The following is a 23,164-nucleotide window of genomic DNA, read 5'->3' as shown; positions in this document are numbered from 1 at the left end:
CTGCCCGCAGGGGGTTTGTTCCCGTAATTTATCTCCATTATTTATTTCTCTCCTCAGGGTGCTCGGTTCCTCCGGGGCCGGGAGTGGCCACCCGGCCCCCTCTGCCCCTCTCCGCCGGCATCGCCCCGCTCCCCGTGCCCCACTCTGCCCCTCACGGCTCCCCGCCGCAGCGCCCTCTCCTCCGCTTCTTCCTGCTGCCCCCGTGTCCCTCAGCATGGCCCTGTCCCCTCAGGGGTCCCCGTCTGCTGCACCCATGTCCCCCCTGTCCCCTCAGGGGTCCCCGTTTGCTGTCCCCATGTCCCTCAACATCGCCCCTGTCCCCTCAGGGGTCCCCGTTTGCTGCCCCCGTGTTCCTCAGCATGGTCCTGTCCCCTCAGGATTCCTTGTTGTCTGTCTCCATGTCCTCCAGCATCGCCCCCGTCCCCTCAGGGGTCCCTGTCCCCTCAGGGGTCCCTGTCTGCTGCCCCCATGTCCCCCCGTCCCCTCAGGGGTCCCTGTTCGCTGTCTCCATGTCCCCCAGTGTAGCCCATGTCCTCTCAGGGGTCCCCATTTGCTGTCCCCATGTCCACCAGCATCGCCCGTTGCCCCCTCAGCGGCCCCCCTGTCCTCCAGCATCGGCCCTGTCCCTTCAGGGGTCCCTGTTTGCTGCCCCCATGTCCCCTCAGGGGTCCCTGTTCACTGTCCCCATGTCCCTCAGCACCGCCCGTGTCACCTCAGGGGTCCTCGTTTGCTGCCCCCGTGTCCCCTCAGGGGTCCCTGTTTGCTGCCCCCATGTCCCCAAGCATCACCCCAATCCCCATAAGGGTGCTTGTTCGCTGTCCCCATGTCCCTCAGTATCACCCGTGTCCCCTCAGGGGTCCCTGTTTGCTGTCCCCGTGTCCCCCAACATGGCCCCTGTCCCCTCAGGGGTCCCTGTTTGCTGCCCCCACGCCCCCTCAAGGGTCCCCGTTCGCTGTCCCCGTGTCCCCCCGCATCACCCCTGTCTCCTCAGGTGTCCCCGTTGGCTGTCCCCATGTCCCTCAGCATCGCCCGTGTCACCTCAGGGGGTCCCCGTTGGCTGTCCCCATGTCCCCCAGCATCGCCCCCATTTCCCCGTGTCCCCCTTTCTCCCCCTCACGGCGCCCCAGCCCCGCCCCGCTCCCCCACGGCGCACGCGCGTTCCCGCCGCCCGCCCGCCCTCCCCCCGCGCACGCGCGGTGCGCGCCCCCGGCGGTGCGGGCGGGCGGGCGGGGGCCGGGGCGCGGCGCGCGCACGTCACGGCGTCGGGCGCGTCCCAGGGAGCCGCGCGCGGCGCCGGCCCTGCCCCCAGCGCGCCCCGCGTTCGGCCCGAGCGGAGCGGAGCGGAGCGGAGCGCTGGGCTCGCCCGCTCCCCCCGGCCCCCCGCGCCGCCCCCGCCCCGCGGGGAGCGAACATGCTCCTCCGGCTCCCCGAGGCCGCCGCCGCCGGCGAGTGAGGAGCCGCCGCCGCCGCCGCCCCGGCCCGGCCCGGCCCCGCCGCCCGCCCGCCCCGGCCGCAGCCGCAGCCGCCCCGCTTCGCCCAGGCAATGACAGCGGCTCCGGCCCCGTCCCCGCAGCAGATCAGGGACCGGCTGCTGCAGGCCATCGACCCGCAGAGCAACGTGAGTACGGGCCCCGCGGGCCCCCGCCGCTCCGGGCCGACCCCCGCCCGGCGCTCCCGCCGCGACGCCTTTCTGCCCCTCCCGGGGCCTCCGGGGCTCCCGCCGGGGCCGCCGCGGCTGCCCCGGAGCCTCCGCTGCGGGCGGTAGCGCGGAGCTCCGGGCGCGCCGTCCGCCCGGGGTCCCGCAGCCGGCGGCGCCTCCCGCCCGCGCCCCCCGGGCCGGGAGCGCCGGGCCGCCCCGCCGGGGGCTCCGGAGGCCGCTCCCCGCCCGCCCAGGGCCGCGGCCGCCCCCGCCCCGCCGCCGCTCGGCGCCCCGGGCCCGGCCGCTGCTGCCCGGCCATGCGGCGGGCGGCCCGGCCGCCTCCCCACGCCAGGCCGCGGCTCGGGCGCGGCCTGCAGGGGGCTCTGGGCCGGCCCCGCCGCCGCTCGCCGGGACCTTCCGGGGCGCCCACCTGTTCCTCGGGCCCGGCCGCCGCTCCGGCCGCGGCCGGGGGCACCCCGCGCTGCGGGGACGGCGGGAGGGCTCCGGCGGCGGCTGCGGGGCTCTGGAGCTGCTCCAGCACCGAGCAGCCTCGGTCTTCGCTTTTATCCCTTCCTGCAGCGCCGTAATGAGCTTATGGGCTCCTTCTGGGATGTGCTGTAAGCACAGAAGTCAGCGTGTATTTTACCTGTAAGTGGCCTTAAGTGGCGGTTATCCAAAGGATCATTTGCTCCTTTTGAGGGTTTTTTGGCTCATCCAAGCGGTTCTCCGATTAGGTGTTTATTACTGTGAGAGGACTGCAGGGCCCTCAATCTGTCCAATTTTTGAGTCTTAGATCAGCAGTCACCGCCGCAGGATGCCAAGGTGGGTCTGTCTTGGCCATCTGCAGTTTGTGGGGGCAGCCTCTGGTGCATCAGGCTGAATGTGTACGTGTTATTTCAGGGGCTGGGGTGTGTGAAATGGTGCTTTGGTTCCATTAAAGTCATACCTGCTCCTGTCTGAACAAGTGCTTTTTTTGTGATAGACCTGCATCCAAGTGCTAAAGTAGCTAATAAAGTTATTGTCATGTGGAACCCCTCCCGGATCGGCCTGCCTGTGTCATGGGGACTGAAGAAAAATCTCTCTGGCCTTGTAGGTTCTGTGGAACCCCTTGGGCTGGGCATCTGTGGGGAGCTGCGGTGCTACACATTGGAGTAACAGTAACAAATCCTGGTGGTAATTGTGGGCTGTTAAATGTCAGCGTTGTCTGAGTTTGCAGTACTTTAACGTGGATCTTGCTGAAATGTCAGTTAGCGCACTTCATGAATCCTGTTTGCTCTGAGCTCTCTTTCTGTGGCTGCAGATTTTTCACTCTACGCGAGACCGAGTGCCAACCTACTTTAATAAAATTCTAGCAGATCTGTGGTGTCTTTTGACTTCAGAACTGTCAGCTGCAGTGGTTACCCTAATTCTGGTGTTTGTCAGACACTGTGGCTGTGCAGAACTAAGCAGCCAGGAAGCCAGTTTTGTGGTGGATACTCTTCCCTTTCTCCACACGCTGATGTTTCAGGATGCTCTTGTGAGAGGACCCAAAACAACCAGGCAGCTCCCTGCAAGGGGAGGCCAGAGCTCCCAACAGGTCAGTAGCCCCTTAAGTTTAGGAGTGATGTATGTTAAATTATAATTCTACATACTTGATACTTATCCAGGGCAATAATTGGTGGCAGAAAAATCAGCTCATTGTTCCAAGTGCCTGTAGGCAGGGTCTGTCTTCCAGTTTAACCTTTTCTTGGAGGAGAGCAGAGGTGGTGTTGCTGAGGTTCATTGTGCAGGCTGAGAGCTCAGACTCTTGGCTCCAAAGCACATGGAATATGTGGTGTTGTTGCTTGTTCACTACCTGGCACATCACTGGCACAGAGGGAAGAAAAACTTACATTTTGAACACGCTTAAAAAGCAGATTTTGAGTTTGGGCACCATCATGAGAGTACAAGAAGCTGCTCTGCTGTTTTCCTGCTGGGAGAGTCAGTGCAGCCATGAGCTGCTGTGCCTGCAGGGACTCATGGAAACCTCCAGCTACTTTCTGCTGGCTCTTAGAACCTTCTGACAGAATTAGTTGTGTTCAAACCTACAGCAGACGTTGTCACTGACTTCCTCATTTACCAAGAAGGTCAAACTTTGAGGCCTAGATTTAATTAAAACTTTTCAGTGTAGTTGGTGTGTGTGTGTGTGTTTCTGAAAGCTGCACCAGTAGTGTCAGGTGGGCAAAACCAGTCCAGTTCTTCATGGTGTTTTACTGTAGGATCTGTAAATTTAAGCTTCAGTTAAATTCCCTAACACATCCCCTAACACGAGCTGCCATTGTGGATAGTTATTCCTGAGTGGTTAGTTGGATCTTGGTCAACTCACAGGTCATGCCTTAAATGAAAGAAAAAAAAAAATAGGACATAAGTTTCTCTACCTCGGTTGGGTTGAACTGGTCAAAATAATCATTTCCCCAAGCTTGCAGAACCTGCTGGCCTCAGGAAATCATCTCCTGTGCTGATTGTTCATCTCCAGCTGCTCTATGAAGCCCTGCTGACTCGGGAGCAATATTGAATTTACACATGTTTAGTACTTGAACCTCCTCTAGTAATTGCTGCAGAATATATTTATAACTTAGTTTCTCACACTTAGAGGTTACCTGTGTAAATTCTGAACTATTTCAAAGGAGACCTATAAGAAATAAGCTATTTTTAAAAGAAGTTACATCATCCCAGAAGCCACCCGGGATGTCTGGTATTGTGTCTTCATTTATTCAGCCTTTTCTCCTCGAGGAAACATATGGGCAAACCACTTCTGCTCCATGACCTAAGCACTGAGTACCAGCATCACTTTCCTTCCAAGGCTTCTGTGAGAACATAGCAGGAGGTGGAGAGCAGGAGTTCTGTTCTGTGAGGTCTGACAGGGGAGATGTTCCTCGATTCTGGTGGGAACAAGGATGAGGAGCCACCCCTTCCACCCAGCAGAATTCCTTTGCCTTGGTAACTCGTGCTCTGTGCTCCTGGGGGAGTTTATTCCCTGATGTCAGGAGTAATGAGAAATGTTGGTTTTTGCTCTGTGGACAAGCCTGTCGTTTCCAGCCAGCTGCTAGAATTGTGCTTGCAATTAAATGGTTCCTCATGCTGAATATGTAGCAATCTGTTCCTGTTTTTAAATATTAGATAATAACTTCATTATTTGCCATTAGTACCCCTCTGTGACACAAACCCAGCTTTGGTTTGAGTAACAGCCTGCATTGTGTGCTCCCTGTGAGCTTGGCTTGGCTCTAACTCAGCCTGTGGTTCATGCAGTGCCTCAGCTGGGCTTGCTGCACAGACCTTCAGGAGTGGTCCATGGCCTGAATTATTAATAATTAATTGGTCTGTGTGCTGGAATATGTTGCGTGGTGCATTGGCATGGGCTGATCTCCCAGCTGGCACAAGTTGCGTGGTTAAAGATGCTTCTGTGGCTGTTTTCTCTGTTGGTTGTTTTACCAAGGTGCTGGAGACAAAACGCCCCTCACCAGTGGTACAGGTGCTTCCCAGTAGTGCCTTAAGAAGGTGTAGGGCACTGCTGTAATAATATAAATATAGAAATAATATAAATATAGAAAGCAGGGGAAGCTGGTGCTGCACTTCCTGAGGGTCCCAGCGATTTCTTTGGATGCAGGAAGTGTTACGTGTGGGCGAAAGTAGACTAGGAATGGCTCTTGCTTGAGCTTTATCCTTTTCTGTGAGCCCTAATGAGCTTAGCAGTTTTGAGGGAGGTGCAGAGAACCTGTTGTACCTCTTGCCCTCTTTGTCCCTTTCCTCACTTGCAGCTCATCTTGTTTGGACAGCCTCACATTTTGTGCAAGAAGGCAGCAGGTCGTTCCAGGTGTGTGACAAAATGCAGGGGCTTGGGGAGCATTTTCTGATGTGCAAGGTCTAAAGTGTTGTTATCATGTCAAGCTTTAGTTTCAGATGAAGATTGGGGCCTGATGGAGAGAGTCCCATTGCATTCAGGTTTTTTTATAATAACTTTAAGTGAGGTCTGTGTTTCTTAGTGCTCTTTATTACAAACACTTGGATTCACTGTGTGGGGGTGATGGTGCAGTTGGTTTGAATATTGTATGCCCACTTCTTTCTGAAACAGCTTATTTAGTTTGATGGCAGTGCAGGCTGTCACTTCTTGAGAGGGGCTGGAAGGCTGGAGGTTTAAAAATTTTTAATTTGTACAGTGCCCCTTGCAGCAGTGAGACCATTGTGAACTTTGAGGCTTCTAAGCAAAATCTGAGTGAACAGAGATATCAGAGAGTTTAAATTGTGGGGTCAAAGCAAGGGGAATGCCAAACTGCTTTTCAGTTGTTAATTCCTTGAAACTCCCCAGGTTGCAGTGATGATGGCAGTAGTCATTTGCTCTGAAGCTCTAATTTGAGTGTTTGTTTCGGCAGCAGTGACAATTTAAATAACACCCACTTCTTATTCCTGCTACACACACCCATCTAATGTGTACAGGATGGTGTGGTGAACTGAACCGAGGAACTGATCAGGATTTAAAGAAGAAAAAAAGCAATAGATGGATCTTTTCCCAGGTAGTTTTTGATGTAGCTTAATTATTTGATAAAACTTCTGGTGCATCACAAACAGTTTTGGCAGCAGAATTGGGTCTTAAAGTGTTTAAGTGAGTTTGGAAGCAGAAAAGAGCAGTGTCCTGTGAGGGTGGGGAGGCACAGGGTGCCCAGAGCAGCTGTGGCTGCCCCTGCATCCCTGGCAGTGCCCAAGGTCAGGTTGGACAGGGCTTGGGGCAACCTGGACAGTGGAAGGTGTGGGAGGGGAATGGAATGGGATGGGCTTGAAGGTCCCTTCCAACCCAGCCCAGTGTGTGATTCCACGAGGAGTGGAATGTTGCTGCTTCCTGGGTGCTTCCCTGCTGCCTTGGGACCTGGCAGGAAGGAGGTGTTGTCACCTGGAGAAGTTAACCACGCCTGTCTGGGTTTTTTGAGGTGACAGTGGCTGCCTCATGGTCAAGTTTCACTTGCAGAGCCTTTTTTGTTGCTGTCACTTGTGCATAGTTCACAGATGTGTGGAATTACCCTGTGTTTGTGGGCATGCAGCAATACAGGGGCTCTAAATGTGTCCAGGAATAACTGCTGGGGAACATCTTCACAGCCAGACAGGAGGATGCTCCTGAGTTGTAAGTCATGAGTGAGCTCTGCAACTCAAGAGTAAACCACCACCTTCCACTAAAGGCTGTGTGCTCCAAATGATCAAAAATTGGGTTGATTTGGCTTGAACCCCTGTGCTTACACCAGCTGAGGCTGCCAGTGGAGTCAGGAGAGCTGCTGGGATCATGTCCCCACCTCCAGCTGTTCTTGTTCCCTCCCTTGTGCTGACCCTCCCAAGGAACTCACCTGGCCAAACCCTACCTGAACAGGGGCTCCTCAGGGACCCCTTTCATGCCCCAGCTCCTCCTGGGCTCAGAGGTGGCAGATCTGGCACAGAGCTGGGGAATTGTGTGGCAAGGAGAGGTGACAGTGGGGTGGTGGCAGCTCAGGCTATCTTAGAGCAGTTTGAGCCCCCTCACATTGTCAGACTGGATCATTAAAGAGCTTTTTAAATCCAAATGATAAAACTTTGCAGCAGGCACCTGTCTGCACGTGCTGTACGTGGGCCCTTGGTGGGAAACAAACACTGAATGCTCAGAGGCTGCAGGGAAAGAACTCATTAACACATTTTTATTGGTGTAGCCACGAAACAGCTCCTCAATGGAGGAACCAACTTTTTGTAGGTACTATAAATATGGGGAATAACCTCTGGCAGTCACCAGGAGCCACAGCTTGGAACTGACAGTTGGTGAGGCTCCTTCCAGGAGAGAAGTGCTGGAACAAACTTCCCAGGCAGCAGAGGACCTGTGGCTGGTGCTTCCTGAGTTGCTGCAGTTGGGGATGTTCTGGACCCCGTGTGAGGCCATTTGAGTGCACCTTGGCACACCTTGAAGCCAAGACAGCAGGGAGCTGAGCAGGCCATCCTGGCAGGGCTGGAGCTGGGTGGGATGGGCACGGGACCCAGCTGGATCAGCTCCTGCTGCCAGGGCACTGGAGCCTGACACCAGCAGGGGCCAGAGGGAGAACACCCCAAAGCTCCCACGTGGAGAGGGACCCAACCTGTGCCTTAGGAAATAGAAGACTTTCAGCTTAGGCTGTGTTTCAGAAGTCTGGGGCTTTGAATTCCAATTTGTCTTTTTTTAGGGGGGGTTTGTCTGGTAAGTTGAGGTGAGCCCAGTTCAGGGGTGGTGAGGTGTGCGTGGTTGCCTCTCTTTGGGGTTTTGCTGTGGCCACATGACACAGCAGCACTGTCATCCTGGCACCTTTGGCTCCTGATCAAAGTAGCTCCACTGCAGCTGAAGCTTTCTCTCCCTGTGAGATCCTTTCCCAGTTTCTTCAAGAAGCTGCTGCAGGTGACAATTAGGTTTTTTTTTTTTCAGGAACCACAAAAGTTTCAGGAGAGGGGAAGGAGGAATTGATTCTGCCTGCTGCAGAAGTTTGGTGTTAGTCAAGATTCACTGCTTTTAAGGCATAGTTACTCCAATACATTAGGCTTGGAGTTAAAATTAATGTCAGTGTAGTTTTTTTACATAAAAACATGTCTGTTTTGGCTGATAGCATTTTGCTGCTATCTCTTTTCACCAGTTATGTGCTTGGTGATAACACCAAATATACTCCCTAGGTCTGTATAATGTGGTAGAACGTGGCCCCACTTTTACACTTGGTCTTTAAAGAAATAATTTAAGGTAAAGGTAAGTAAGTACCTCATATTCAGTTTAATGTAAATGTAGGTTTGTTTATTCAGTGTTCTAACAGCTAAATTACTCTTTCTGAGGGTAATTCATGCTTTTGGTGTTTGGAATAATATTTAAGTGCCAGCAAATTGCTTTAATTTGAGGTGCAATCTGCTAGAAGTCGGCAGTGAATTGGTGTTTTCAGGGGCACGGCTTTCACAGGGCAGCCGTGCGTGCCCGAGTGTGATTGTTAATATCAAAGTGTTCAATTTTCAGCATGTCCAAACAGTCAGTGGTAGCAATTTCTGCTGAGGAGTCACTGGAAGTAAAACATAATTAGCTCTGTTTTAGTGAGCAGAGTGGTTTCTAGCCCAGCAGCTGGGGAGGAGGGATCCTGCATCCAAGGGATTCAGGGACACGCTCGGCTGGGCGTGTTTTCAAACTTGGAGCTGTGGAGACGACTGCAGAGGTGGAAGTCTTGTCTCAGAGTGACAGCCAGCATTTCTGTGGAGCTGCTTTCTCACATAGTTTCCATGCAGGATCAGCTTGCAGAGTATCACAGTTATAGTACAGGTCTGGAGGGTTTGATTTTTTTATTTTTTTTAAGGAGTGTAAAGCTGTGGAAGGTAGAGGAACATGGTGTTTTTTTCCAGGTGATGATGCACAGTCATAAATTGTCTTTGGTGAGCAAACTTCCAGCACATCTACAAATGTGTGTAACTCAAGCCATCACTTTCTGAGCAGGTCAGTACATAGCACTCCTCGTGCTCTGTAAATTAACTGCAGCAGGAAGGGACAGGGACAGGGGAATGTCTGCATAACTTGTCATCCTGAAAGTTCCAGGAAAAAATAGTATTTCAGTATTATATGTAATCCTTGGAGAAACCACAGTTGATTCTTGAATAGAATTGAGCACGGTGAGGTGGAGGAGAGGTGCAAGAGGGGATGTTTCAGATTTCTTGGTGAAGGTGGGTGCCTGCAGCTCATGGGCTGAGCACAGTGCTCAGGAGCCTGGCTGCATCCTGGAAAACTCAGTGTCCCTTGTGAGGAAGAGTTTGTCTGTCAGAATAGCAGCTTTTGGGTTTTGACTTGGTGTTCTCTTTGCTAGACTTTTCAAGACAGGCTGCCAAGGGGCTTAAGCCTCACTGGGGCTCTCTGAACTGGAAATGGAGAAGTTTTTTGTCACTAGGTTAGGAATAAGCAGGCCAGGTTGGAGCTTCATGAATGTTCTGCCCCATCCCTGGAAGTGTTCAAGGCCAGGTTGGAGCAGCCTGGGATAGTGGAAGGTGTTCCTGCCCAAGGCAGGGGGGTGGAATAAGGTGGGTTTTAAGGTCCTTTCCAACCCAAACCAGTCTGGGATTCCACAATCCCATGTTCTGTGTTTAAATATTAAAAAAATGCAGGTGAATACTGGGTTCCTTGCTCCTGCCATGACCACACGGGGCAGTTGGCTGGAGTGGAGCTGCTTTTACAAACCCTGAGCTGAGAAGGCTCCATGCTCACCTTCCTCATTTTCCCAGCCAAAGGTAGAGAAGGCATTTTGTTTCCAAGGAGCTGCTGAGGATTGTGCCACTGGCTGGAATGGCCAAACATTTCTCCAGGGATTACTGGGGGGCTTTGCTTTCCTGACAGGTGACATTGTCCTGAGGTGACACAGCCTTCAGAGAATAGAGGTATTTGGAAATGGCTGACTGGCAGCAGTGTTTAATCTAGAATTTGGAGAGCAGTTATTCTAGATGTGTAAATTGATTTCAAATTTTTTCTCCATATCCATAAAACTTATTTATGGTGTGTGCTGACAAGAATTCACTATTGGTAACAGTTGTTGAAAGGATACAGTGACTTCTCCACAAACTTTCTCAGTTTCTAACATTATTTTTCTCAGGTTTTGTGAACAAACCCACCATGCCTAAACTCTCATGAGCAGTCACATGAGCATCTTGTACTTCAGTGTGATGAATTAATATATTTCACAAAGAATTCAACATTGTGTTCACGTCAGCCTTTCCTATCATTTAAAGAATCAGCTGAGAAACTTCTCTAGAAATTTGAGGAAAGTTGGCCTGCTGCATTTAAAGTCCACTGGGATGGTGATAAATGGTTTTACTTTAAAAAAAAAGTGAAAATTCTGTATTGTGGGGACATTAGTAGGGCCTTTCTGAATTGCACTCAGATATAAACTGCTCTCTGTTAACAGCTCTGGGTAGATACTTTAAGGGGTGGGTAAAATAATATTTAAGAACTTCACAAAGTTATGGACCCCTTATTATCAAGTCCTTAAGTGCATATTAAATGATTTTAAATGCTCACCAGCTCTGTGGAGTGGATGAGAATGGTTCTGCCCAAGTGAGTGATGCCTTTAGGGGTCCTGTGGCACCTCACTGTGCTCTTCCCTTAACCAACACTGAGTTCAGGTGAGTTCCCTAAGCAGAAAGCCCCAAGATCATGATGAATCAGAAAGGGCACATTTCAAGGCTGGATTTTCTACATATTCTGTATTATTCTGCCTGAATAATCATCCAACTGCATTTCTGTCTCGTTGAAGTAGGACCAGTTGTCCCCGTGACTTTGCTTGCACAGCAACCTCATTTTATGGCTCTCTAAATTTTGAAGCAATAATTTTGGACTTCAATTCATGGCTTAGAATAAATAGTAACTACTAAGACTTGTCTGGTTGAAGTTTCTGTACAGGAGGAAGAGGAGGAGAAATGATTATCCTGTAGACAAGGAAACTGTGTCACAGTTGGATGTGCTTGGCACCAGTGCAGGGACTGGGGGGTTTGAGGTGCCTGAAATGGTGACAGAGCCTGAGTGGGGACAGAAACTTGGGGCATTTGAGATTTTTGGGATCACATGGAGCTCGGTGCTGGGGCACTGAGGTTGGTGGTGTTGAATTTTTAGGTCTTTTATAAAACAAGCTGTTTCCTAGTTACCTGCATGGATCTTTTTGAGAGGACAATTCTGAATTGCTGCTCTGAGTCTAGTTTGGAGTAGATGGGAAGGGTGTGATGTGCTCGTGCTCCTTCTAGTTCAGTGTCTGTTCCCCAGGAGGAGGGGCATGGCTGGAAGGGACTTCATGTGGTCCATCACCTTCATGAAACTGCTCTTTCTGGACTTGTCTAATCTGTTCTTAAACCTCCATGGTGGCTCAGGAGACTGTGGAGAGATTATTTGAGTGCACTGGTAGCTCACTAGTTATTCTTATGTGCAATCATGATTTGTCTTGTTGCAAATTAGGCCAGTGAGCATAAAAACAGTTGATTAACATTTCTTTATTATGACTAATAACGCATAGGAAGGCTTATTTCAAGCTTCATGTGTCCCTTTCCTATTTTTTTCAATACTGTGTGAAGTGAAAACTTCAACTTTATGTTATTAACCATGTTTTCAAAACATGGTTATCCTGCTGTCCCCTGACCTCCTCTTGGTGTATGTTCTTCTTGCACTGTTGCAGCTTGAGATGAAGATGTAGTTCCAGCTGAATTTGATTTCTCTGCCATTCCTTACAGCTTGAAAAACAGCACTAAATGATGTTGCTTGCAGTGTGCTGTGGTGGATGCCACCAGGAGTGGCAGTGGCTGCCTGGGGTTGTGCTCCCTGGTTCTTGCTCTGTTCCTTCAGCAGGAATTTTTACCAATTGAATAGTATTTCATGAGCCTCTTTGGCTACTGTGCTCTTTAAAATCAGGCTAATGAATTTTTATTTGTCCAGCTTCACAGTTTGGTGGCGTGGGTTTGTTGTGGGGCGTGGAAAATTCATACTGCTAATGAATTTTTATTTGTCCAGCTTCACAGTTTGGTGGTGTGGGTTTGTTGTGGGGTGTGGAAAAAGAGGTTGAGGGATTCACATTGCAGTGAATCTTTGTACATCTCCAGCTCAGGGCTGGCACTACAGGCACGATTCTTACGGTGTTATTCAAAATGTTCAGTAACTGTTGAACAGACAGGTATTTCTCTCTGTAGTAACAAAAATATCTTTCAGTTCCTGGCTAATAAACGTGAATGGAGAGAAGTGTTTCACTGTTGCTGTTTTCTGTGTGCCTTAAAGACCTTTTCCTGTAGCACAGGGAGCTGGGGTGTGCCTTGTCTTCATAGCCTGTGTTTTACTGCCTCTTGCCCCTTCCTCCTCCAGTGGATGCTCCTTTTGTTGGGTGGTTTCCCCTGCCTTGCCCAGCCTGGAGCCTGTTCCTGCAGTGCCAGGGGTGCCTCCCTGGGCATGGGCTGTGCAGGGAAGAGCTGCAGCGCTCGTGGCACTCCCAGCTGCTGTGGATTCGTGTCTGGAGGCCCTTTGTGAGTGCCAGGGCAAACTGTGCTTTGTGCTGGCAAGCTCCCCTCATTCTCTGGGCTGCTGTGGTGCCTGCCCAGCTCAGGGATGTGTGTGGGGACTGCCAGGAGGGAGCAGGGGAATATTTCAGGTCCACTGGTTCCTTCACGCTGTGGAATTGTATTGGAATCTGACCTTACTCTCATTTGCTGATCCTGGCTTTGTAAAGCATATACAGGAAGGTATCTGGTTGATGTTAATTTGTCATTAAATGAAGCCTAAGTACAAATTAAATGTATGCAGATTGGTTTGACTCTTCAAATAGACCTGGGAGTTTTAAATCTGGAGGTACAGATAATGCTCCCTGTGCCTGGTCACTCTTTGGACTCTTCTTGGTACTTAAGGAACATTTCTTCTACCCCTTGTTTTGCAGCACACATTTCTGATCAGTTTTCAAAGCGTGAGTTTCTCTGTCATAGAAGATTCTCCCAGTGGATGACTACCAAACCAAATAATTGATTCCTTCATGTTTAAAGATCTGTTTTACTAAATACTATTAGAAAACTGGCCTCCACCTTGAAAAATATTTTTTGTGTACTGGTTAATATTGGACCTTTGCTTGGCAAACTGACTTTCAGATATTTTCAATAATGTGAGCAAAGTAGTGCATGGTCATCTTTTTGGTATGTTGTGTCTGTGAATAGTATCTCGTGTTCCCTATCTTTAGACAACATCATGTCACCCTGGGGCTGGGGGGAACTGTTAATAGATCAGCTGCAAGGGAACTGAACTAAATAGCAGCAGGTTGTAACCTGAATTCTAACTTGCTGTGTTTGGGCTGTACCTTTGAACAAATGACATGACAATTTTCTCTTGGTGGTGTGTGTTTGGTGTCTCATAGTTCCTACACAAAGTGCTGAATAAACTCTGCACTGCTGTATTGCTGTTGTCACATTTCAATAAAGCCTCCTGTGAATAGCAACTTTTCTCTCCTCACTTCTTATTTCATATTTTATATTATTGTGCAGCAAAGTAGCTTTTGTACAAAAGCATTGTTGGGGCAAGGTCTCACTGAAGGAGACCCTGATCTGGAGCAGGAGCTGCTGTTGGGCTGCAGGTGACACTGAGAGCTCCAAGAGAAGGAGCACCAGCCATGCCACTGCTCTGGAGCAGGCACTGCACCTCCTGGGGATCAGCTCTGCCTCCTGGCCTCTCCAGCAATATTCACCTTCAGCTGGGATTTTCTTGAACATTTTCCTGCACTCCCTGAGGAGATACACAGCCCTGGAGCAGGGGGAAGACAAAAAATGTGCAAGTGCTCCTGTGAACTTCTGTCTGGACCCTGCTGCCACCAGAAACCTCCAGCTTGGCAATGGACACCTGGATTTGTGTTTGTAGGAAGAAAAAAGACCTGTGCAGTCTCCCACAGTGTCTCCACTTCTCTGCTTGCTTCTGTCACACTGCTTTGGTGCTGCAGGTGGGACAGTGTTGCAGAACTGCTTTCTTGGAAACCCTGGAAATGTGGAGTATTTATGGGAATTCTGATGAAGTAGTTAAGTATGATGGCAAAGCATTCTCTCCAAAGCAGTGTGTTGTGGTACTCTGTGCTCTGTTCACCATGCCCATGGTGGAGTCAGGCTGGGATTGTTGTAAGCTGTGATTTCAGGGGGATGATGGGGTCACACTTTGGTTTTAGAGGATTGTCAGTGATGGGCAACTCCAGGCCAAGTTTAAGTATCCTTTAGAAACTTGTGCAGGCACTAATGTGACCCAGAAGGATGATGTTACTGTATCATGATGCCTTTTAGCTCTGGTACCTGAACTTTGTGGTTGAAAAGAGCCTTTCTGTCTGAAAGGCAGGGATCTGCATGTGCAAGGTGTTTTTGGAATTGTGCATTGAGTTTTTCGTGTTACACAGAAACAGCTGCTCCTTCTACTCCAGGTAACTGGGCTGGTTTCTTGTTTATCATGGTCTAGTCAGGCTTGCAAGGATCTTTGGAAACATCCCTGTGAAATATTAAAAAAAGAAAATCATTGCTTTATTTGAGTGTCTGCAATAGAAACTTTCTGTAACATTTGTTTTTCAGGCTGTGAGAGTGCAGGTTGTGCTGTGAGTCCAGGCAGTCCCCAGGAGGACAGGAAGGTGTTCTGGGGGTGCTCCCCTTGGTTTTGGGGTCTGGGCTGGTGTGTAAGCAAAGGAAGAGAATCAAAGCATCCCACGGAGTGTGCTGCTCCCACAGAAAACACATCCCAGCACCTGGAAGTGGTGGTAGAGCTCGTATGGATGCTGAGCTTGCTGCTGCTTTCAGATTTCCTGGTGGAAGTGGAGCTGGGAGGGAGCAGCTGTACCTCCACCTTCCCCAAAACCCCTTTGACTGCTGTGTAACACCCTGAAATTAGTCACTGACTTAGTCCTGGTTTCTAAATGCTGAAATAAGATTAAGATAGCAGTTAAGAAAAGAGAATTAAGCTTCTTGATCTTTTCCTGAGAGTTCAGAAACCCCTGCTTTTGTCTGAGGCTGGAGTAAAAGCATTCAGTGCTTAACTTGGAAAAGATCTCAGCAATAGTAAGCTCCAGAGTATGGCTGAATGGCTGGATGACTTAAGGAGCCTTGCATGGAATAAATAAGATTTGTTTTCTGTGGCTGTCATTAGGGTTGGCTGGAAAGGATTATCGTGGATGACTCAAAGCAGATGTTCTCCAGTAAACTTTGGAGTGAATTAGTCTGTGTGCCAGTCAGTGCTCTCAGCATGGGGAATTTGGAACACCTTATCAATCACTTACCAATTCTTTTGAGCTATTTGCTGCAAGCTCCTACATGGGGGTCCTGGAAGGTGTTTTGGGGGTACTGAGGGGTTCAGTGTGAGCAGACAAAGGCATGTAGAAACTAAAATGCAAATTCCTGAGTTGCTGGCCTGGGCAGTTACAGCTCAGTGTCCATAGGGAGTGGGGCAGTGAATTCCCTGTCCTGCTCTGCTCCGTGGCACTTTACCTGGCTGTTCTGTTCCTAATAAACATCCTCAGTAGCCCTTTGGGTTCATCAGTGATCATTTCTGGTGCTGCTCAAAGCAGGGTGGTGTCCTGGCAGGTTTGGTAACGTTATTGTCAGGTTGGTTATGTGACAATGCATGAATTTTATTGTAACAGTTGGTTTAAGGTGAAGGTGCTGCTTTGCAGGATGGGTGTGCTGCTGTTATCTCTACTGTGTCTTCCCATGAGCAGGTTGGGAGATCCTCTTGTTTCCATTTAACTGCACTACAAGAAATTTAATAATCTGTGTTATTTTAAAATAAGCAAATGTGATTTTTATTATAAGCTTCTCTTTATGGCACTTTGGATGAAACATTCTGAGAAAACTCCACAAGGGGAAGGGAGGAGAAATTGTTGAACGTGCTTGAACATTTTATGTATTTATTTTCAAAGAATTAAGCTTCCTTACAGGTTAAAAAAAAAAAAGGGAAAATGAGAGGAGCTGCTGGCAGTTGTCTGGGTGTGAGATGTTCGTGCTCTGCTCAGCAGTTGCTCCGTGACAGCGCGTTCTCAATTGGTTACAAATGTGTGAGGAATCCAAAATGGGTGGTTTGTGTTCCAGCAGGAGCTGAGGGTGCAAGGCCACTTTCACTGTCCTTAATTGGCACCACGTGTCCCCCAGAGCAGGGAGGGAAGTCACAGCCTGTCACTGCTGGTGGGGTGGTTTGGCATTTGGGGCATCCACTGGGGTGTGCTTGGGGGTATTGATCAAAGGCAAAGCTGTGACTGGAAATTCCCTGAGCAGTTTCACCTTTCTGTAGGTGTGTGTGCACATGAATGTATCTCTGTCCCCATCTTCACCACCTGATAGGCCAATGACCCTTTTTTTGCCATCAGTTCTTCATTTAGATAATGAATATTTGGGGATTACCAGTAACTGCAAAAATAGTTGTACCAGTTAATGGTGTGTGCAACAGAGCCTTTTTCACTCTGGTAATTCATAGTCTAAAAGATGTGTTGGGAAGGAGAGTATCGTGTTTTGCAAGTTTAAAAATATTTGTCTGGAAACTCCCAGAATTGATTTTTAACTGTTCTAAGGGTTCTGGTTCTAAAAACTGAAAAAAACAACCCTGATGTTGTGTATTGTTTGAACTGTGGTGCTGAACTGTCCTTCCTGGGCTCTGAGAGCAGGGCAAGGGTCAAAACATGGAAGAAAGTCAGTGAAATAATAAGAACTAAAATATGTCAGAATAGGTGCTCTTGCTGCTCTAAAGGTTAAGCAGAGTTTTGCCAGGCCTGACCTCATGGTAGAGCTTTAAATATCTGCAGAGTGAAGAAAGAACCAGGACAAAGTAATTCATCTTTGGCCTGGAGTTGGTTTTACACCCTACAGGAGTTAGAATCATTCAAAGCCTGCATGGACTTTAAACATAAGTTTGATAAAAATGAATCAAAAAATCAGGACAAATGTTTCATCACTGACAGTGTTACCCAGGTATCTCCTAAATAACATTAAACTCCTAAATAGCACCAAACTCCTAAATAGCACCAAACAGGGTGCAGGGATGGACAAAACATGGTCTGAGGCCAAGGTTTTCTGAAGGGAGATCAGCTCCTCAGGAGATCAGTTAAAATCTTTACTTCTGCTCCTGGTGTTCCTGTGGGATCTTAGTGGAGGGGTAGAACTGACTTGGAAAAGCCAATTCTCACACAAATCAGTGCTTTTAAGAGGAGGGGTCATGCAGGGGAGTGTGTGGCTGGCAGGGCAGAGCTGCCTGGTGATGATGATGATGATGATGCTCCTGATGAGTTTTCAGGATGATGTCGGATCCCTGCAGAGGTTCTTGCTGAGAGATTTTTCTCACATGCACTTCACATCCAGTTGAGTCACAAATGCAATTAAGCAATAAATGAGACTGTGATTCAAGTTTTCCTTTGCTTATCTTTTAAATCTATCTCCAAAGGTGAATTAGAAATTCCAGGTTTCAGCTCTCTTAACATCAGGTAATGGAAACAAAGATCTCTCTGTAGGATCATAAACTGGTTTGGGTTGGAAGAGCTCTCCAAGATTAAAGAGTCCAAGCCAGCACTGCCATGTTTACCCCTAAAACATGCAGTGTGTGGTTTCTGATGGAAACCATTAAAATCAGAGTGCTGAGGATGTGCAGGGTGCACTGCTGTGATCAGAGAACTGATCCTCACCTTTTCAGGGGATGTGGCTCTGCAGCTCCTCCTGCCCCTGTCCAGCCCCAGCAAGGGGTGGTGGCGTGGCTGAAGGTCTGGGGGCACCTGCAGGGCACAGCCCCAGCCCAGGAGGGCCCTGCAGGCTGGGATTCCTGTGTGCAGTGCAGGAAGTGATCCTGGGAGTGGAACTGCAGAGAGTGACAGGGCCAGGCTGCAGTGGGGCCTGAAGGATCCAGCTCCACATTTCCCACTGTGCTCCTGCTCCACTTGCTTCCCGTGAGGTGGGAACAGTTAATTGATGCTTTGCAGAGGGGTCTCAGAACTTTGTTACTCATCACAGCAGTTTTATTGCCACTGTTTCCTTGGGTTTTAGGTAAGAGTGTGTTTGTTACAGCTCCTGCAGTTTCCAACTAGGTCAATAAAAGTGTCCTTGTCCCTATTCCTTGAACAATCAGCTCCCTAAAGCCAGACAGTCTGATAGCAGTTTGTGATTAATGCTTCCAGCAATTATAAAGTGGAAGGTCTTCAATTACATTTGTTAACTAAGACCAGTACATGAAACATGAAGTGACTTTGTCTTCCTTGTTGCAGATCCATAACATGGTGGCAGTGCTGGAAGTGATCTCCAGCCTGGAGAAATATCCCATTACCAAAGAGGCACTTGAGGTATGTCACCCTCTGAACATGATTTTTTAATATGTATAAAAGGACTTTTCCCTGCCTTTCTAATTTCCATTGGAGCTTTTCTGGAAACAATAGACAGATTGCAAAGGATTCACAATTAAGATATTATTTTGTCCCTCTCGTGCTGTTTCCGACATCTCGCTGAACACAGGGATCCTTTCTGGGCCCAGATCAGTATTCTGGGCAGCACAGTTCCTGTTTGTGCAGGGCACTACATTAATCATCACTTGCCACTGATTAATTCTGTGGCACTCAGCAATATCACCCTGCAGTTCCGCTCACCTTTGTAGACGTTTGGTGACCAAGCACCTAAAATCTGAAATGGGAATAGAGTTGCTCTGGGTCTGTAAAATTAATCTCAAATGCAGTTAAGCAGGTTTCAAAGCCTGATATTTGTGGTGAGGTCAGGTGTAGGGAGAGCTGGACTCTCACTGGCCACTCGTAGAAACAGCCCAAAGAAGTTTTGTGGCTGAATTATATATTTCTTTTTCACTCTTTGTATTGAAATTAGCGGTGTTCTTGCTTTTAACTGTTGCTTAATTACAACTCCACCTGTATTTCAACATATCTATACAACAAGTTGCATATTTGTCTCACAGTCTGGTCTGTGTTCTCCTTTGAAGTACTTTTTCTTAAGAAATCTGACTTGTGGAACAGTTCTTTGTTTTCAAATGTGCTTTGGGAACAATCAAACACTTCCTTCCGCTCATGAAACCTCCTTGGGACACCCTGGGAATGTTGTTTAAATGGCTTTTTCATACGTTTCCACGAGGCTGGGGAGTGAAGGGAGAGGAGAGAGGTGGAGGAAAAAGGTAGGACACAACTCACACCTGGTAGTCAGGTTTGTCAAATGGAAATTTTTATTGTTAACGAGTTACTGTAACAGGCATAGATCCTGGAATTCCTTTCTTTTGGCTCTCTGCAGATCTTTTACTTCCCTTGTGATAAACACACACCTTTGGGTGCTGTATTTCCCCTTGAATGTGTGCCTGCACCCTTATTCTGGTGGTTTTTTCTCATTAAAGAATTCCTTTCTGATGTTTTTACCAGGGGATAAAGACAGCATGACTTGAGACCTACAGTCAGTTTCATGTTGTGTGGCAGAGCATTGGCCTAATCCTTTCCAAAAAGATTAATTAAGCACTTAAATATTTAGTGTTTTTAACCAGGTGTTTCTCAGGGGTGAACATTACAAAGCAGAAACATTCCTTAAGAATTTTGCTTGGAATGATACCTGTTTGTAAACCACCTTGTCTGTCTTTGTAGGAAACCAGACTCGGGAGGCTTATCAATGAGGTGAGGAAGAAGACATCCAATGAGGAACTTGCCAAACGTGCCAAGAAATTGCTGAGGAATTGGCAGAAGTTGATAGAACCCGTAACCCAGAACGAGCCAGTGCCAAGGGGGCTGCCCAACCCGCCAGGATCAGCAAATGGAGGTGCTCACAACTGCAAACCAGACTCACAACTTCCTGCTGTGCCCGGCGCCAAGCCCATCAGCGAACTGAAAAGCAGGAATGATATCCAGAAACTGAATTCTCCAAAAACAGAGAAATTGGGAAATAGGAAAAGGAAAGGTGATCACAGGGATGGGCATCAGGGCCCTCCTCCCCCAAAGGTCTCCAAAGCTAGTCATGAAGTATTACAAAACTCTTCTCCCCCTCCAACCAATGGAATTGGAGGTAGTCCTGAAAATTTTCCTAGTCCTGTAGACATAAACCTACACGCAGGGCCTGAAAGCAGCAGGACAGATCTCAGTGAAAATGATAAACACAATAAGATCCCAGTAAATGCTGTAAAACCTCACACCAGTTCTCCAGGACTTGTAAAACCTTCAAGCACTTCCTCCTTACTAAAGACTGCAGTGCTTCAGCAGCATGATAAATCAGAAGAAGCCACGGGCCCCCACCAGCCCAAGAGCCCACGCTGCTCCTCCTTTAGCCCCAGGAACGTTAGGCATGATACTTTTGCTCGGCAGCACACCACGTACTCACCAAAGGATTCGATGCCCAGTCCATCTCAAAGGTCTCAGCTCGCAGACGCCGCACCGGTGCCGTCGCCGCCGCCATCCCTGATGCAACCATCCACACCTCCCATGCCAGCCAAGAGACTGGAGTTCCCTCCTCAGGCGGCCCCCGAGGCGGCGCAGCACTGGCAGGAGCAGCAGGGAGCCCCCGAGGGCCAGCACAGGCACACAGCAGGGACACTTCAACAGCACACGGCTCCCGGCTGCAAAGGACACCCCGGGGAATCACACATGGGCTTCCCACAGGACGCTTCCAGAATGGACAGTGACGATGCTGCTTCAGGGTCTGATAGCAAAAAGAAGAAAAGGTACCGACCCAGAGACTATACAGTCAACTTGGATGGGCACGTGATAGAAGGGGGTGTGAAACCTGTGAGGTTAAAAGAGAGAAAACTCACTTTTGATCCCATGACAGGACAGATAAAACCTTTAACACCGAAAGATCCTTTGCAGGTAGAAATCCCTGCACTTACTGAACAGCACAGGACAGAAACGGAAAAGCAGGAGCAAAAACCCAACCTGCAAAGCCCCTTTGAACAAACGAACTGGAAAGAGTTGTCCAGAAATGAAATCATTCAGTCATATTTAAACAGACAGAGTAGCTTGCTGTCTTCATCAGGAGTACAGACTCCAGGAGCTCACTACTTCATGTCTGAGTATTTAAAGCAGGAGGAAAGCACTAGAAAAGAGGCTAGAAAGACTCACGTTCTAGCTCCTAACAGCAAACCTACAGACTTGCCTGGGGTCACCAGAGAGGTCACGGGCGATGACCTCGACAGAATACGTGACCACAACTGGCCAGGCGTGAACGGTTGTTATGACACACAGGGTAACTGGTATGATTGGACACAGTGCATATCCTTAGATCCACACGGGGATGATGGGAGATTGAACATCCTGCCTTACGTCTGCCTAGACTGAGAGCAGTTCTGCTAAGCACGCTTTTTACACCTGCAGTTAGCAGAACTGGCAGACACGATGCCACTTCCAGCTGGAGAGAGCCTCCTGTCCTGGACAAACAGGCCCCACGAGCAGAGGGGGGGAGGGAGCTGGGCCTTTCCAGCTCGTTCCTTTAAATTCTCCTTTTGTGAAATGCTGCTACCAGTTTACTAACAATTGCAAAGGAAGGCATACGAAGGTTGATCAGTTGAGTTCAAAACTCTATAGCGAGCCAGCTATAAAAAGTGTTAGTCCCCAAGAAGTGAAGAGGATTTCCAGCACTTTCTGAATGCCGGAATCTTATTACAGGCAGGTACAGAGAAAAATTGTGGAAGTTACCTTAACAAAATATGCATCTATTTATTTGACTTGATTTGGGTTTTTATTTGGCAGTGAGATATTCGAGAGACAATGTGCAAAAACTGTAGTTTTATTTCTATCACATCTCTGAACATGATTGCGTTATTTAAGAGTCATGTGGTACGGAGATTGGGTTTTAAACAGCAGGTGTTGCACTGCAGGCTGGGCCACCAGCTTCAGCTCAACATTCCATAGGCATCCACATATTTTAGTCTGGTTTCAGTTTAAATCCAGTCTCTGAGAAATGCTGCAAAAACTAGATGTTTAACGATATTTTTTGATCCCACCACCACCAGCCAAATATTTTTCCTCCTTTTCCCTTCCTGCAAACTTATAGGTAAAAAACAAAAAGACAAAAAAAACAAAAAGACAAAAAGGAAAAAAAAAAAGAAAAAAAATCACCTTTTCTAGAATCTAAATGTAATGAGGGTGCTACAAGTTTGTAACTGTACTGTGAGAGGGAAAAAGGAAGCCTGTTTGTATGCTGGAAATATACTTGTTACCATTCCTTTAGATATTGTTTGCCTTATGGATATCCATCATAAACGCAATTTGCAAAAACAAAGAGCCTTAGTGAATGTACAGTAACTAGACTTCTGTGTTCCTGGGATGCAGAAGGGAGCAACTTTGCTATTTGGTCCTTTAAGTGGACACGTTGTGATATAAATGTGGAAATAAAAAAAATTTGCACAAACCGGTTTGTGAATTATTTCTATACACTCCACTCGTTTTTCCCCCCGAGTTTGCTGAGTTCAGCCCAGGCAGGGGAGCCCTGGCAGCGGGGACCCCTCGGAGCAGGGAGGTGGAGCTGGAGCCCTGGGACACTGCGCAGGGAGAACGGGATTGTCTTCCAAGAACCTCGCTGTGCTGGCCAGTCACACAGGGTGGATCTGGTTTAACTCTGGAGACTGATAACCCAACTGCTGATAATGTACCTCAAAGTCTAAAGAGATCAGATTTCATCTTTTCGTCTCGGTAACTTTGTAATGTTTCATTCCTGTTTGCTCCAGTGCTTTCTGATCAGCCTGGGGTGTGGAAAGTGAAGGATTTCTATTAACTGTAATTGCTTTAATATTTGGGACTGTGTTGGTTGATGCAGTCCCCACTGTTGGGCTTCTGTTCAGGAGGTTGGGGAGGGGACACTATACCAAAAATATTCCTGGGTTTAGTGATGTTAACTCTGTTAACTCATCTGTGCTGGAGATGAGCCCTGGCAAGAGCTGTCCTGCCTTTGAGGGTGGAGTGAAACTTTTCCCTGACTTTCAAAGGAAGGTGCTCCTGGCCAGGCCTGCATGGTGTTGGTTCATTCCCTGGAATACAACTGATGAAGTCTGGTTTATTTTTAAGTGATTCTTGTTCATCATTTATGATCTGACTGTTACTG

The 23,164-nt window shown here is 48.5% G+C and overlaps 1 protein-coding gene across 3 annotated transcripts; it reads left to right on the top strand.

Annotated features, from left to right (window-relative positions):
- Window positions 1-1,338: 1,338 nt before the first annotated feature.
- Window positions 1,339-22,474, top strand: MED26 (mediator complex subunit 26). 3 transcript variants are annotated; one of them, XM_064396703.1, is made up of 3 exons: window positions 1,339-1,618; window positions 18,364-18,438; window positions 19,723-22,474. In XM_064396703.1, exons 1-3 carry the CDS (start codon window positions 1,544-1,546, stop codon window positions 21,400-21,402), a joined length of 1,830 nt encoding a protein of 609 aa, XP_064252773.1. In that variant the 5' UTR covers window positions 1,339-1,543; the 3' UTR covers window positions 21,403-22,474. The 3 variants fall into 3 exon arrangements, with proteins under 3 accessions (XP_064252773.1, XP_064252774.1, XP_064252776.1); XM_064396704.1 differs by lacking the exon at window positions 1,339-1,618 and adding an exon at window positions 4,012-4,597; XM_064396706.1 differs by lacking the exon at window positions 1,339-1,618 and adding an exon at window positions 6,263-6,770.
- The last annotated feature ends 690 nt before the right edge of the window (window positions 22,475-23,164 follow it).

This window comes from Passer domesticus, chromosome 21 (assembly GCF_036417665.1).
Source record: "Passer domesticus isolate bPasDom1 chromosome 21, bPasDom1.hap1, whole genome shotgun sequence".
In the NCBI taxonomy this organism is placed as follows: Eukaryota; Metazoa; Chordata; class Aves; order Passeriformes; family Passeridae; genus Passer; species Passer domesticus.
The sequence above is the reverse complement of the archived record's forward strand: the minus strand, read 5'-3'. Positions and strand labels throughout refer to the sequence as shown.

What these genes read in the sequence shown, in the direction of transcription:
- MED26 (XM_064396703.1), top strand. Translation starts at nt 1,544, where the DNA reads ATGACAGCGGCTCCGGCCCCGTCCCCGCAGCAGATCAGGGACCGGCTG. An exon ending in CCATCGACCCGCAGAGCAAC is followed by an intron (nt 1,619 to 18,363) that starts GTGAGTACGGGC and finishes TCCTTGTTGCAG; the next exon opens with ATCCATAACATGGTGGCAGT. An exon ending in TTACCAAAGAGGCACTTGAG is followed by an intron (nt 18,439 to 19,722) that starts GTATGTCACCCT and finishes CTGTCTTTGTAG; the next exon opens with GAAACCAGACTCGGGAGGCT.